This window comes from Garra rufa, unplaced genomic scaffold, assembly GCF_049309525.1.
Source record: "Garra rufa unplaced genomic scaffold, GarRuf1.0 hap1_unplaced_002, whole genome shotgun sequence".
NCBI classification, from domain to species: domain Eukaryota; kingdom Metazoa; phylum Chordata; class Actinopteri; order Cypriniformes; family Cyprinidae; genus Garra; species Garra rufa.
The window spans coordinates 12,059,201-12,075,025 of record NW_027394277.1 but is presented as its reverse complement, the minus strand read 5'-3'; the positions used below and the strand labels follow the sequence as shown (position 1 = coordinate 12,075,025).

The following is a 15,825-nucleotide window of genomic DNA, read 5'->3' as shown; positions in this document are numbered from 1 at the left end:
CACAGTTTAACCGAAGACTATGCACGCAGATATCCATGCCCGTGCGCGTCTGTGTATTTAACTGCAACGCGCACGTCACGCAGCCTTTTGCGCAGAAGTACTTGGTTACACAAGTTTGTATAGTTAATTGTGTAGTAAATGCAATTGTCAAGCAGTTTGTGATGCATTTTGGAAACAGGAGATGAGCGCCTGATATAATGCGCCACCTGGCTTGAGAAACACGTTCTGAAAGACTTACTTTTAGTCATTATTTGGGTAGCACACATATTCTGAACGCCTTCGGCAGAATTCAAATTAGCCATTTTAATCTAGATTAATTCCAAGATTACAGTGAGATTAATCTAGATTTAAAAAATAATCTATGCCCACCACTATATATATATATTATATATATATATATATATATATATATATATATATATATATAAAATAATCAAAAGATCGACAGGGTTTAAGTCTTGTTCACTTTTTTCCCCAGCTCCCTGTCCTCCAGCTGGATTTAAGGTTGTCCCCCGTACACTAATGAATGACACTCAGATCTTGAGGGCATCTTGGTCTACTGTGAATTGTCCTAATTCTGAATACCTACTGGCACTCACGGGCAGCATTCAGGGCAACAGCCAGGCACTCTTTGACCTCGAGTCCTACTGGACAAGTCGCACGTTCTTTGAGGTGCCTTTGCCTTGTGGCTCCACCTACAGCGCAACCATCAGTGCAAGGAACCTTGCCACCACAAGTGTCAAGTCTGCTGCTGTCACTGGAAACACAGGTGCACAATGTTCAGTCACTTCTTAGCTATTTAAACAGGAATTAAAGATGCTTTAAATGCAAAAACAAAACACACATAACTTATGTTTATTTTTTTTCCTCCCAGTACCTTGTGCTCCTGTAAATGTGACGTTCTCTGCATCATTGGCGGTGGTGGAATGGAATGAGGCTTTATTTACTACAAACTACACTGTGTATGGGGTTACTTCCTCTAGTAGGACGAAACTCTGTGTGACCTCACAACGCCTCTGCTCTGTCGCCAATTTCAGCAGTGGCCACATTGTCGTAACTGCCAGCAACGCTGCCGGGGAGAGTCAAGACTCTGTGCCTGTTTTAGGTAAGTAAGTGGTGTTAGAGAACAGGAATCAAATGTTAGAGCAGTTGTAGACATAGGATTGTCAAAACCTTGCTTTGGTGAAGTCTTGTCACCTTTGACCTTGTCCATACTTTGGCAGTGACAGCAGGTCGCAGGAGGAGGTGAGACCTGGCACAAAGTGAGAAAGGTGAGTTCATGCTAAACAAAAGCAGAAAATGTGTAAGTCTTGAAAAGGTTTCTGGTATTAACTCTTGGTTCTCTCCACACTAGGCCTGACCAACCCTGAGAGAAAGCTTTTATCTCATCGCACTCTTTTGCTACTAAGAATTCCTGCACTTGCCTAAGAATTCTTGAAACTCTGTGATACTTAACTTTATTGCATGTTACATATATTCTGGTTAAAGGTTAATTTAAAAAAAATATTTAAGGGTGACATAGACTGACTGGGTAAAAGATTAACATTATTTCTTTCTAAAATGTTTTCTGAAATCTGTTGTTTCTGGCTGAAGGATTTTCTACGCAATGCCAAATATTTTAACAAAAAAGTCTTATATAAATATGTATTCCTATGTTTTGTATGATTAGAGTTATATTAAATACAGAAAGCATTTCTCCATGTGATCAGTCTTATAAATTATGACATGTAAAGCACATGTAAAATAAATCAACCATACACAAAACACCTGCTGTTCTTATAAAATGAATGTTCTTACAAAGAACTGACAAGGGCTTTGTATTTAGCATCTTTGAGTGAATAAACTACTCATCCCATGAACCAACGCAACTGATAACAGATTCAGTTGATACAATATGAAACTACTGAATATTTTTTAAATATAAAACAATACATTTTATTACATTTACAGCTTAATTTAAAATATTAATACTTGTACAAGTAATTAAAGAGTAGGACTGACTAGATTACATCACAATGCTTCATGGGAATGGGTAGCCACTATTTTTCTTAACTATAGCAACTTCTCAGACTTCTTTGTTATTATGCATAGTACTGTAAAAATAAAGTTGAAATCATACAGCAAATACACGTCTTAATTCATCAACCTAATATCTCAAAACCAATATCTCAATTGTCTTCAAAGTTTGGCATGCCAACACAAACCATCAACCTCTGAAGAAAATGAGTGATATTTTTACTTACAGAACTTAGCTTTGCAAAATGACATGACAAATATACAACTGAGCAATATCGTTTCATACAAGAATTTTATTAGAAAATGAGATGCAACAGAGCAATGAAACAGCACAATGTCAGCACAGCTTTCAGCGGCCCGTGCCACGAACTCAACTCTGTGATAGCTCTGTTGAAATTTTAAAACATTCTCTGAGCTCTATGTACAAAGCCATTTGTGAAAATCCAGAAAACGAATTGGGGGAGAACGAGGATTTAAAAAAAGGATTTTAAAATGTCATTTTCAGTTTGGACATCTGTAAAGGGCAACTGAGAGAAAATGACATTTTCTGATGTCTACACAAGTGGCCATTAACAGTGCAGAAAAAAAAAATCCAGTCTTTTCCATTTGCTTACTTCAACACAAGTGGTGCACAGGAGGATTAAAGATAAAGACATTAAGTAATAAGAGAAGGACTGGAATAAAGGTACAGAGGGAATTCGAGAGAAGAGAAGGGAGAGACTTGGATCAAGGAGACTCTGCTCGAACACTGTTTGTTCTTTCTCCTGGTTCAGGACTGTGACGATCTTGTTTTACATGTTCTCTTCCATTGCTGGGTTCTCGACGGTGCAATCTCTCTTTGCTCCGACTGCGTTTATGTGAGCGTTCCTTACTATGGCTGTGTTTCCTGTTTCTCTCCTCCCCTGCTTCCTGCCTGCTCCTGCTGCTCGAGCGAGAACGTTTCTTGCTAGGTCGTTCGGTTTTGTGCTTCCTGTCTCTGCTTCTGCTCCTTGAACGTTTACTCCTCTTTTCTTCCCTGTGCTTCCTATCCTCCTTATCTTCTTTGTGCCTCCTTTCTTCCCCTTCTCCTTTACTCCTCTTGTCTTTTGACCTCTCCCCATCTTTATGGTGATCTCTGTCTTTCCTGCGACTACGCTCTCTCTCACTCTCTGCCTCCCTCTCTTTATCTCTGTCTTTCCTCTCGTTCCGCTTCTCTCGACTGGCGCTGCGACTCCGGCGTCGTTCCCTGCTGCGACTGCGTCGGCGTTCTGTGGTTCGGTCTGGTGTTCTGGAGCGTCTTCTATCTCTGTCTCTCTCCCTGTCCCTCTCTCTTTCTCTATCTCTGTCTCTATCCCGGTCCTTTCCCTCTCGTTCTTTGCGCTGCCGGTCTCGTTCTCTCTCCAGTTCACGGTCGAAGCTGGCGCCTTGTTTTTCTCTGTGATGGCTGCGACTCCGCGAACGATTTTGGGAACTTTTGGGACTTGGACTTCTTTTAGGTGTCCTAAACACACACAAACACAAATAAAAATATTAAACCACACAAAAATATACACTAGAACCCACAGGTAACTTTGACAAGTAGAGGTGAGTGGAAAAGCAATACCTGCATTCAGATTAAATGTAGGCATTACAACATTGCAAGGTAACTATATGAAAGACAGAATCTGATATAGAAAAGCATTAGTCAAAGCAGAAATAAGAGCATTTTTAAAAAACAACTAAAGGTGTGTAAACTTTTTTTTTTTTTTTAAAGAAAACAATTTTGGGCTAATTGCTAAAGTTTTACACAGAGTAACTGTATTTTTTTTAAACGTTTAAAACTATGTCAACTCATATGGGATTGAAGACATCAGTCACACTTGCTTTGAAGGAAAATTTATACATTCTACATGATGTTGTAAACATTCATGAGCCATCCATATACAAAAATGAAATTAAAATAGAATTTACGCGGAATTTTCAAACTTTGGACAAACAAGTCAAATAAACACTGATAGAATTATATTACTTAATGTAATTATACTACTAAAATTAATAAAACAGCACAATAGTGTGTAAGTAACGCATTATTGTAAACAATCAATTTTCAGTTAAAACTGGTAAATAAATCAAAAGTAGGTCGGTACATTTAAATCAAAAAGTGATAGGGATTAATGTATGTGAATAATAATCCTCAAAATACTATTTAAATTTGAAACAAGTCAAATAAACACTGATAGAATTATATTACTTAATGTAATTATACTACTAAAATTAATAAAACATTACTTTTAAGGAATATTTACCAGAAAAGAGGTGTACCTGAATTGTGACCCTGGACCACAAAACCAGTCATAAGGGTAATTTGTTCGAAATTGAGATTTATATATCTGAAAGCGGAATAAATAAGCTTCCCATTGATGCATGGTTAGTTAGAAAAGAACAATATTTGGCTGAGATACAACTTCTTGAACACTTGGAATCTGAGGGTGCCAAAAATCTAAATATTGGGAAAATTGCCTTTAAAGCTGTCCAAATCAAGCAATGCATATTACTAATCAAATTAAGATTTGATATATTTAAGGTAGGAAATATACAAAATATCTTTACGGAACATGATCTTTACTTAATATCCAAATGATTCTTGGCATAAAAGAAATTTATAATTTGGATCCATACAGTGTATTTTTGGCTATTGCTACAAATATACCTGTGCTACTTAAGACTGGTTTTGTGGTCAAGTCAAGTCACCTTTATTTATATAGCGCTGTTAACAATACAGATTGTGTCAAAGCAACTGCACAGTATTTAAACAGCACAATAGTGTGTAAGTAACGCATTATTGTAAACAATCAATTTTCAGTTAAAACTGGTCCAGGGTCACATGTGTATCATGTACTAATGTAGCGAAAAGAAAAAACACCCCCAAAAACTCAAAGACGGTCATAGATTGATAATCATTTTAGATTATATAACTGTGGCTGTAAGGTAATAGTCACAAATTTGATGAAAAAATTTACATTAGGAAAAAAACAAGCTATTTTCTGTCTTCAAATGTAACTCATTAGGATTGGACAACATTTGGCTGAGATACAACCATTTGAAAATCTGGAGTCTGGAGTCTGAGGGATATTGAGAAAATTGCCTTTAAAGTTGTCCAAATGAAGTTCTTAGCAATGCGTATTATTAAACGAAAATTAAAATTTGATATATTTACAGTAGGAAATTTACAAAATATCTTCATGGAACATGATCTTTTTTTGGCATATATTTGGCATAAAAGAAAAATCATTAATTTTGACCCATACAATTGTTGGCTATTGTTGCTACTCAAGACGGGTCACAATTTATTTACCAGAAAAATGTAATTACACAACACAGTATTTCTGGAAAAAAAAAATGAATTGATTTAGTTTTTTTTATTATTATTTAGAGATGCTTTTGATTATTACAAAAGCATGTCATGAAACCATTAATATGGAATCCAGAAAAATAATGGAAAATACAGATTTCAGTAAAAATAAAACTAATTTTTGGTTAAAAATTGCTGTTAAATTCTGAACATTTCATGATTTAAATCAATTAGACACGCTTCTTGATTAATAAAGTTTAGTTTAACCATTAAAAGAGAGTCTAGAAAAATGAAAAGGGAAAAAACAGAATCTAGAAAAAAAGAACTTGGAAAAAAAAATGAATTTGGAATTTTTTTTTTTTTTTTAAGTAATTTCATAAGGCCCTACATGTACCAGCAATAACCAACAACATGACAAATGAGTTGGTCTTAAATCCAACAATGCCAATTGTGTGTCCATTACACAACCACTTACAAAAATAGCAAGTACCACATAAGGTAAAACTAAAACAATCCAGTATTCTTTGTTTTATTTACAGAGACGTTATGGCTTGTCTTGAACAGCTAGTTCATTTAAAATGGTTGGTGATCATTTGAAAGAGCTGAACAAAACCTGCATTCTTACATCGCCACAAACACTCATCACTACTGATCTGGTCAGCCAAATAATCTCATCCCGCCCACACACAACGAATGTACCTGGAACGGCGCCTATCTCCATGCCTTCCCGAATCGGCCGGTGCTGCTGCTGCTGCCGCCGCCTCCTCTTCATCCTGCTCTTCTTTTTGTGGAGGTTTACGTGGTCGGCCCTTCATGTGCTGGTCGATTGCTTTCTGCACAGGAACAGGTATTCGTGGGAACAATGTTGAGAACCATTCCAGCTTGGTCAGGAAGGAGCGGAGCATCTCTCCGATCGTCATTACGCAGCCTCCTCCAGCCTTCACGTCCAACTCCTGATCACAGAGACAAAGAGGAGCAAAAGCATTAACAACAAAATCACAAACACAGAACAGTACACCCAGACATGCACTTATCGCACAACCTCTGGTTAACGCTAAAGATTAGACTGTACACTGTCCTGAATAAAATGCTTCATTCGTGATGACCAAATACTGAGTCTTCACCTCTGCTCTCACTTGACTTAATATTCTATGGAAGCCTGCTTCTGCCACTGAATATTATAAAGATAACTGTGACTCTTTAATCTCACAATTGTTTTTTTTTCCGCATTTCTGACAATTGTTCTCAGATTTTAGATAACTCAATTTTGAGAAATAAAGTTGCAATTCCGATAAAGTTGTGAAAAAGTTTTTATTTTTACAATTGTGATTTAGATATAAACTCACAATTCTGAGAACATATCTTTTATGTCTTTTTCCCCCTTATAATTGCGAGTTTACATCTCAAGTCAGAATTGCATACAAAAAGAAAAAAAACTGACATAAACTTGCATTTGTGAGAAAAAAGTCAGAAATGTGAGATATAAACTTATATCATGCATTTCTGACTTTATATTTCGCAATTGCGAGTTTACATCTTACAATTGTGAGAAAAAAAGTCTGAATTGCCTGAAAAAAGTAAAAATCGCTAAATATAAACTCGCATTTGCAAGAAAAAAGTCTGAATAGCGAGGTAAACTTATATCACGCAATTCTGACTTTATAATTCGTAATTGCGAGTTTACGTCTCGCAATTCTGAGAAAAGTCAAAAGAAGTCAAAAAAGTAAAAATTGTGAAATATAAATTTGCCTTTGCGTGAAAAACTTCAGAATTGCCAGATAAATTTATATCACGCAATTCTGACTTTAAAATTTTAAATTGCAAATCTCACAATTGAGAAAAAAGCCAGAATTGCCTGAAAAAAAAAAAGTTAAAATTGTGAGATATAAACTCACATTTGAATTGCGAGATTAAAAAGTTGCAGTAATCTTTTTTCCATGATTTATCCAGTGGCAGAGAAACAGGCATCCATGACTGACAGGTGCACCAAGTATTTTTGTTGTTTGCTTCACTGACCGTCATCTTGGATCATGTAATAACAATCGGCAATTCCACTGTATAAATTCCTTGATCACTAGTAAAAATAATCATTATTTCATAATGGACCTTTAGTGCACCTTTAATTTAAGTGGGATAGTTTAACAGTTTAAACCACTGCTTCAAAATAATAAGCTTCCACAATGTTTCTTACTATGCAATGACTCAAATTAGGTGCGATGCTGAGGATGTCGTAGGCCAGCTGACATATATGCTGTACCGGTTTTAGTGAAGGGGTGGAGTGGGTGGGGTGAGCTTGTCTAACTGCACTCACGAACGTCAGCCAAGAGTGTGGAGCACACCCTATATCCAATCCACCCGCATCACAAGGGCCATCTGGAGAGAGAACAGGGCAGTCAGCCAGAAACACACATAACCACCATCACACCAGGCAGCAATGTCTGCTCAATGCAAATTAGATCTCCTTTTCTGGGCTATTTTTGAAATGGATAATATATTACCAACTCCTTTACAGGTAAGAGTGGGCGTGCAGGGGCATAAGAGATGAGCCAGCACCCAGTAATGGATATCTGATATTTACAGTCAAATATAAACGTCTCTATAAATCACGGAGACATGCTGCACACTTATCTGGACTATATAGAGAATACTGCATGCAATTTACATTTAATCACCATAGAACTTTACATTTAGCTCAAAGGACCATTTGCTAAGAGTTTGTGCTGATCTCAGAACAGACATGGCTTACCGAGTGAACTTGCCACCACAAATGCAGCTGTATCTGTGCATCTCAAGAGGAACATTAAGCCAAATGAGGTCAAAGGTTGAAGAACAGCAATGTGCATCACAATCAGCATTTGGCCTAAAGCTTTCTGGGTACATTAGAAATATGAGAGAGAGATAAAGGCATTACCCGTGGTGACATACCTCCTCGTCGTCAAGGAACTCATCATACCAGTCAACCAAGTCAGGAGGAGGTTGAGTATACCTAAAATACACAGATTTGACATTATAAACACATATTCATTAAGACCAGAAAATATGCACCATTCAAACAAACAATGTGGCTTGACCTAAATACTTATGAGATCATCATCTAAAATACAGCAGTTGGAGTACTTCTGCTCTACATATTCATATTTCTCTGCTAAATTTAGTGCAAGAACTTTATTATTCAAAGTAGTTCACTTAAATGAACCTCTATGGGCAGGGTTCAAAGTGATGTTCACTTCCAAAACAAAAATTTACAGATACTCACCCCCTTGTCATCCAAGGTGTTCATGTTTTTAATTCTTCAGTCGTAAAGAAACTGTTTCTTGAGGAAAACCTTTAAGAAATGTTGTACATATAGTGGACTTCTATGGTGCCCGCAAGTTTTAACTTCCAAAATGCAGTTTCAAAGGGCTCTAAACGATCCCAGCTGACAAAGAAAGGTCTTATCCAGTAAAACAATCTGTTATTTTCTAAAAAAAAAAAAAGAAAAAAAGAAAAAATACAATTGATATACTTTTTAACCTCAAATGCTCATCTTGGTTCTGCGGTGTGCATGTGTACTCTGTGAATTCCGGTTCAATACAGTTAGGGTATGTCAAAAACTCTTATCTCATTTTCCTTCTACATTCTTTGCACGTTCACTTTGTAAACACTGGGTCAGTACTTCTGCAGCGATGTAGGGCAAAGTCGGAGGTGAAAATGAGATTTTTGACCTAACCTTACTGTATTAAAATATAGTACATATGTACATCACAGAGCTAGACAAAATGAGCATTTGAGGTTAAAAAGTATATCAATTGTATTAGGGCTGCATGATTGATCGACGGCGATTGTTGTGCACATTTTGTCAATAAAGCCAGTTCTGTGATTAGCCGTTAATCTCCAGCACCTGTTTTGAGATGGTGCAGCATGTAGTACACAGAGCCATAGTTCACTTAGAAGCAGAGGTCGCGTTAACCGAAAATTCTCCGTCATTGACGGAATATTTTTAGCAATGACGGAAAAATCTGAAGGCCGTCCGTCACTTTGACAGATTACGCTGAGGGTGATCTATTGTAAATTGTAGCTGTAATTCCCACTCCTGTCCAGTTGGTGGCGAGTGCGCTCCAGTGTGGCAGCAGATCACTGGATCAGAACAAAAACTAAATTGTCACAAGTCTTTTGTTATGCGTTTGATTATGCACAGGCGACTACACAGAAGCTACGACGATATATCAAGCCACATTAAAGAGTGCCAAAACGGTATTTATTGCTTGAATTTCCTAATAAAATCTACAGAATTTGAAATTTGAGACTTTGTTTCATTGCAATTTATTGGATGGGAGGCGCACTATGTACTGTGTCAGTATTGTTCAGTTATCAGCTGAAAACGGCATAGACCAAAAGATCGACTGAGATTTACAAATCGATATTGGTCATAAATATATATTATATAATTTTAAAATGTTAAAATAGCTGTCACTGTGGGTTGTGGTGTTATACATGAAGTTACACAGTCTTATCTGTTCATCTGTACTCTTGAAAAAAAATGCATAAGCCTATATCGTCCTGTTGGTTCATAATTAAAAATGAAAATGTGAACAAAAACAAATGCAATTAAATGTGTTATTATAATTAAAATATGAAAATTAAAATGACGGGTAATGATTGATTATGACGGATTTTTTCCGACCCTGTCCGTCAAAATGACGGATAATGTTAAAGTCTAACGCAACCTCTGCTTAGAAGACCTAATCGCGTTCATAATCGAAATCGATTTAATCGCACGATTATGCAATCGAAAATAAATAATTTGCAATAATGAGAGCTGTTTGTGTAGCTTCTCAGTGAACTATGGCGCTGTGTAAAAAATGGTGCTACATCTCAAAGCACGTGAAAATTCCACCTCAAATAATATTTTTACTCCAAACTTAATTCATAACTTCAGTCGAGTGTTTGAAATTAATCCTTCTGTGAAATGATGTGGCTTCTAACACATAACGCACTGAACATAGCTCATATTATTCTAAGCAGTGATGAAGGCATTGCAGTACAAATATACTTTATTAAAATTAGAACACGAACTTCAGTAAACAATATATTGTCGTAGTCGTGTGTTTATTAGTCACATTGAATCAGTGAAAGCAATTCAATCTGTATATAGATATATTCAGCTGCAGCGATATGTATTTTCTAGATCTTCTCTTGTTTTTGGCGTTTCCAAGATAGAGCGCTCTCTGGCCTCTGGATGAAGATTCACTGCTGATCACATAGAAATGGAAATCACAGGTCAACCCCGCTTCACTAAAAGATACGCATGACAATCGCAGCTTCCGATTAATCACGATTGCGATTTCATTTCGATTTATCGTGCAGCCCTAAATTGTATTTTTTTTTTTTTAAATAACCGATTGTTGCACTAGATAAGACCCTTCTTTCACAGCCAAGTTCGTTTAGAGCCCTTTGAAGCTGCATTTAAACTGCATTTTGGAAGTTATGGGCACCATAGAAGTCCACTATATGAAGAACATTCCTGAAACAATTTCTTTACAACTAAAGAAAGACAGACATTAACTTCTTGGATGACAAGGGAGTAAGTAAATAAATTATCTGTACATTTTTGTTCCAGAAGTGAACTTCCCCTTTAAGAAACATGAAGTGACTTTTCTAACTGTTACGAAAATGTTCTGATTCATACCTGATGTACATGAAGCCCAGTGACCTAATATAGGGCGAATCTGTGTGAGTGATGAGCCCCATCACTTGTTTGCGGGTCAGTTTCAGCGTAAACAGCTTATACAGCAAGCAAAACGCAGTGGACACAATCCCACCGGTCCCGACTCCTCGAACCTGCAAAACATACGTCATGTGATTTAAAGCTAGACTTACATTCTGCTTAAGTGAATAGCTTGATTGAATTCATCAAATTAAAAAAGATGACGGGAGGATGAAGTCGAGGACGTTTCAAGGCACGTACTTCTACTTACCCCTCCGCACATTCCCGTCTGCCCCGCAGTCTTCCTGCTGCCTTTTTCCCATGGCTCCATATGGTTGACCTGAGAAGGAAACAAATCACATTCTGACACAAAGCAATGATTAAAGAACAAATCCAACTAATAACTAACTGTTAATATACTTATACTTGAACTACAAAATCATGCATAATTGTGAAAAAGGAGTTCACAATCTTTGCATTTTGTCAAAAGTTACTAGAGGTTCTGTAGGAACAATAAACGACCATTGACACAAAGAACCAGAACTTTAATTTAATCGTTCTAATTCTAATAGACCAATTCAGTGTTTGCAAACAGTGATGACAGGTTTTGTAGTTAGAACTTATCTGGTTGCAGAAAATGATGGTTTTCAAGTGGCAGTCTATGGAGCCATGGAATAAAAGAAGAAAAACAGGTAAATTTGAGTTTATATTTCAAAATTCTGATTTTATTCTCACAATTCTGAAAGTAAATCTCACAATTCTGATAAGAAAAACCAACTCATTCTTTTTTTCCCCTCGGCTATGGCTTTTTTCCCAAGAAGATTTGACAAACTCACTATTGTTTAGTTAAAGCCAAACTAGGAAATATAAACTTGCATTTGCGAGAAATAAAATAAATGTTATGTAATATGTTAATGGTAATAGTTTAAAATTTTACGTCATGCTGTAACTGTAGGTATTATAATACAATGCGTCCCCCACGAACAGCATATGTGAATATTATGTAGACATGTTGTTTAAATCAAACATATGCTTTGAAAGTAGCGCAATCACAGCAGTTTTCATCCACAGTCTGTCCATTTAAATGGCTCTTTAACTTCAAATGGAATCTTTGATGACAGTATTCTATACAAAATTATTTGCATTCCGATTCTGGCATCAAAAGGCACAAATTGTATTTTTTTTCTCTTATTCCATGGATTGTACCCGTTTCACTCCTCTTGTTGTCAGTGATTTTCTGCCACAAATATGTGCACACAGCTGCAGGTGCCGCAACTTACAAATTGGTTTATAAAATAAGTTCACAGCACAGATATAACACATGGGAACAGTGATTTGCTAAAAACCTATGGGCTCAGTCACTATTTACCTCTGTTCAAATGTTTTTCCATAAAATTTACTAAAAAATGGTGACTTAAAGGGATAGTTCACCCAAAAATGAAAATTTGATGTTTATCTGCTTACCCCCAGGGCATCCAAGATGTAGGTGACTTTGTTTCCTCAGCAGAACACAAACGAAGATTTTTAACGAAAGCCGGTGCAGTCTGCCAGCCAAATAATGGACGTGGATGGGCACCAGACCTTTAAAAGTAAACAAATAACATGCACAGACAAATCCAAATTACACCCTGCGGCTCGTGACGATACACTGATGTCTTAAGACACGAAACGATCGGGTTTTGCGAGAAACTAAACTGTATTTATAGCTTTTTTTACCTTTGATACACAGCCACGTCCATCTGTCCTGAGCACGAGCTTGTCATCCGGATCGTTACACGTACGCGCTCTGGTGTAGAATACACAAACACCGTAAGAGGAAATCTGTGAAAAGTCCCGGATGAGTTTGCGCAAGCAAACGTAATCTTTTAGCTTTAAATTGGTTTGAACAATCAGGATAAGCGCAAATATTTACCATTTTGAATAGCCGCTATACCCACAATCTCTGTGCACTGTGTAAACAATGAATGTTGTATTCATGCGACAGATCGCTTCCGGCGTTTGCGTATACTACACCAGAGCGCGTTCACATGTGTAATGATCCGGATGACAAGCTTGTGCCCAGGACAGATGGACATTGCTGTGTATCAAAGGTAAAAAATGATATAAATACTGTTCAGTTTTTTTTGCAAAAACCGATTGTTTCGTGTCTTAGGACATCAATGTATCGTCACGAGTCACAGGGTGTAATTTGGATTTGTCTGTGCATGTTTTTGTTTACTTTTAAAGGTCTGGTGCCCATCCACTCACATTATTTGGCTGATCGACTGCACCGGTTTTCGTTAAAAATCTTTGTTTGTGTTCTGCTGAGGAAACAAAGTCACCTACATCTTGGATGCCCTGGGGGTAAGCAGATAAACATCAAATTTTCATTTTTGGGTGAACTATCCCTTTAAGCTGTCATTCTGTCTATAACACTTTCCCCCGGTTTCACAGACAAGGCTTAACCATAGTCTAAGACTTAAATGTAAGTCTGAGCTGTTTCAACTGAAAGAAAATTGCACTGACTGATCTTAAATTATATCAGTGCCTTTGCTTTGTCTCAAGATGCTCACCAGTAATGTGTTTTTCTAAGCATGTTTATAAACATTACTTAAATGTCCTAATTGAACTATGGGCTAATCCTGGCTAAGTCTAAGCCCTGTCTGTGAAACCAGGCCTTTATATCTGTCCCTGAACCACAAAACCTAAGTAGCACAGGTATATTTGTAATAGCCAAAAACACATTGTATGGGTTCAAATTTATATTCTTCTTTTATGCCAAAAATCATTAGGACATTCAGTAAATATCGTCCATGAAGATATTTTGTACATTTCCTACCGTAAATATATCAAAATGTAATTTTTGATTAGTAATATGCATTACTAAGAACTATTTTCTCAATATTTACGATTTTTTGCTCCCTCAGATTCCAGATTTTCAAATAGCTGTATCTCAGTCAAATATTGACCTATCCTAAGAATACATCAATGGAAAGCTTATTTCTTATTTCAAGTGATGAATAAATCACAATTTTGTGGTCTCGGGTCACATATGTTCTACTAAATAAGTCAATTTTACTGGTTTGGACCAACATGTGGGTGAGTTAATGATGACACGTTTAATTTTTGACGTAATTAATCATTCATACAAGTATATTTTGAACTAGTTAGCAGTTAGCCTCAATGGCCTAACATGGTCTAGCTCACATAATACTAAATGTAAAAGCAAAATGCATTAATTTAAAAACTATTTAAGTCTATCATACAGAAATAAAACCAATAAGCAATATTTAAAACGCAAATGTAATACAAATAAGAAACCCGCGGGCTTCACTCGCATCGGCCCGGGTTCATTTCGCCACCTTGAAGTATATCTCGTCCACCACCTCGTGGTACGTCTTGAGCTCGTACAGCTGGACCTTGAAGTAGGGCGACGACAGGACGTTTGTCAGGATCATCGGGTTGAGGTTCATAGTCTTCTCGTTGCCCCATAACGGTAAAACATTGCCGTGTTTCCCGCCGGCCGGTTTGCTCACGGCCTGTTGCTGTTGTTGCTGCTGACTAACCGCCATGGCAGTTTCCTCACAACGCCATTAAATTACAAAACGAATGAAAAACGACCGTTTCCTCTATTAAATATCGCGGCGACGCGTTCGACGAGGTGCGCGAGTGGCGGACCAACGTCTCTTAATTCATTCGAATTTGATTTTGAATCGTTTTGACCTAATCTCTGTTTTGTTACAGCACGCGAAGCGTTCAGTTATGCCGACTTGTGGGGACAAGATGGCGCATGGAAGAGGGGCGGCGGAAAGGGATTCGAGGCTAGGGGTTGCCAAGTTGTCACAGAAAAACTCATCGTTTTTACCTCCCCAAAAAAAGAAATGAGGGAAATCCTATAAAACTACATGTACAAGTCATCTGTTCATTATTGTTTTAAAAGCATTAATCTAAGATTTTTAATGTGAAATTAAAACAATGGGGTTTGTCCACAGGGTGGCGAAAAGTCAATTGTTAACTAAATTGCTTAGGAAGATGGTTTATAAAGGACTTGGCAACGCGGTCCTACAGTGTGGTTTGATATGTCTTGTAGAGTCCAAATGTGACTCTGGACCGCAAAACCAGCCTTAAGTAGCACGGGTATGTTTGTAGCAATAGCCAAAAATACATTGTATGGATTCAAATTACCCCAAATCCAAAAATCATTAGGACATTGAGTAAAGATATTACATTAAGATATTACATTAATGTTCCATTAAGACATCTAGTAAATTTCCTACTGTAAAAGTATATAAAAAATATTTTTTGATTAGTGATATGCATTGATATGCAAGAACTTAATTTGGACAATTGTAAAGGGTATTTTTTTCAATATTTTTTTTTAGATTCCAGATTTTCAAATAGTTGTATTTCGGCCAAATATTGTCCTATCCAAACAAACCATACATCAATGAAAAGCGTATTTATTCTCGTAGGCTCAATTGAGCCTTATGACTGGCTTTGTGGTTCAGGGCCACATATAAATATTGTTGAAGGAGCTTGTATTTTTCCACATGCTCTTGGTGTTGTGAGGCAGTAATGATGTAAATTTATTTTAAGGCTAAAGCTGCATGTTTATAAGATGTGTTTATTATGATTATGGGACATGTATTATAACCCAATGTTAAAAAATAATATGTGACCCTGGGCCACAAAATCAGTCATAAGGGGATTTTTTTTTTTTTTAGTTTGTTAGGATAGGACAATATTTGGTCGAGATACAATTATTTGAAAATCTTGAATCTGAGGGTGCAAAAAAAAAAAAAAAAAAAAAATCAAAATATTAAGAAAATCACCT

General features: G+C 36.7%; 1 protein-coding gene across 4 annotated transcripts; it reads right to left on the bottom strand.

The window, feature by feature from the left end:
• Positions 1 to 2,291: 2,291 nt before the first annotated feature.
• LOC141305400 (pre-mRNA-splicing factor 38B-like) lies at positions 2,292 to 14,762 on the bottom strand. 4 transcript variants are annotated; one of them, XM_073832502.1, is made up of 7 exons: positions 14,354 to 14,410; positions 11,274 to 11,352; positions 10,995 to 11,146; positions 8,238 to 8,312; positions 7,518 to 7,699; positions 6,026 to 6,279; positions 2,292 to 3,496 (listed from the first exon to the last, which is right to left on the bottom strand). In XM_073832502.1, the coding sequence occupies exons 4-7, from the start codon at positions 8,275 to 8,277 to the stop codon at positions 2,743 to 2,745; spliced, it is 1,230 nt and encodes a 409-aa protein (XP_073688603.1). In that variant the 5' UTR covers positions 8,278 to 8,312; positions 10,995 to 11,146; positions 11,274 to 11,352; positions 14,354 to 14,410; the 3' UTR covers positions 2,292 to 2,742. The 4 variants fall into 4 exon arrangements, with proteins under 4 accessions (XP_073688603.1, XP_073688600.1, XP_073688601.1 ...); XM_073832499.1 differs by lacking the exon at positions 7,518 to 7,699 and having other exon boundaries at positions 8,252 to 8,312; positions 11,284 to 11,352; positions 14,354 to 14,762; XM_073832500.1 differs by lacking the exons at positions 8,238 to 8,312; positions 10,995 to 11,146; positions 11,274 to 11,352; positions 14,354 to 14,410 and adding an exon at positions 8,073 to 8,208.
• Positions 14,763 to 15,825: the final 1,063 nt, after the last annotated feature.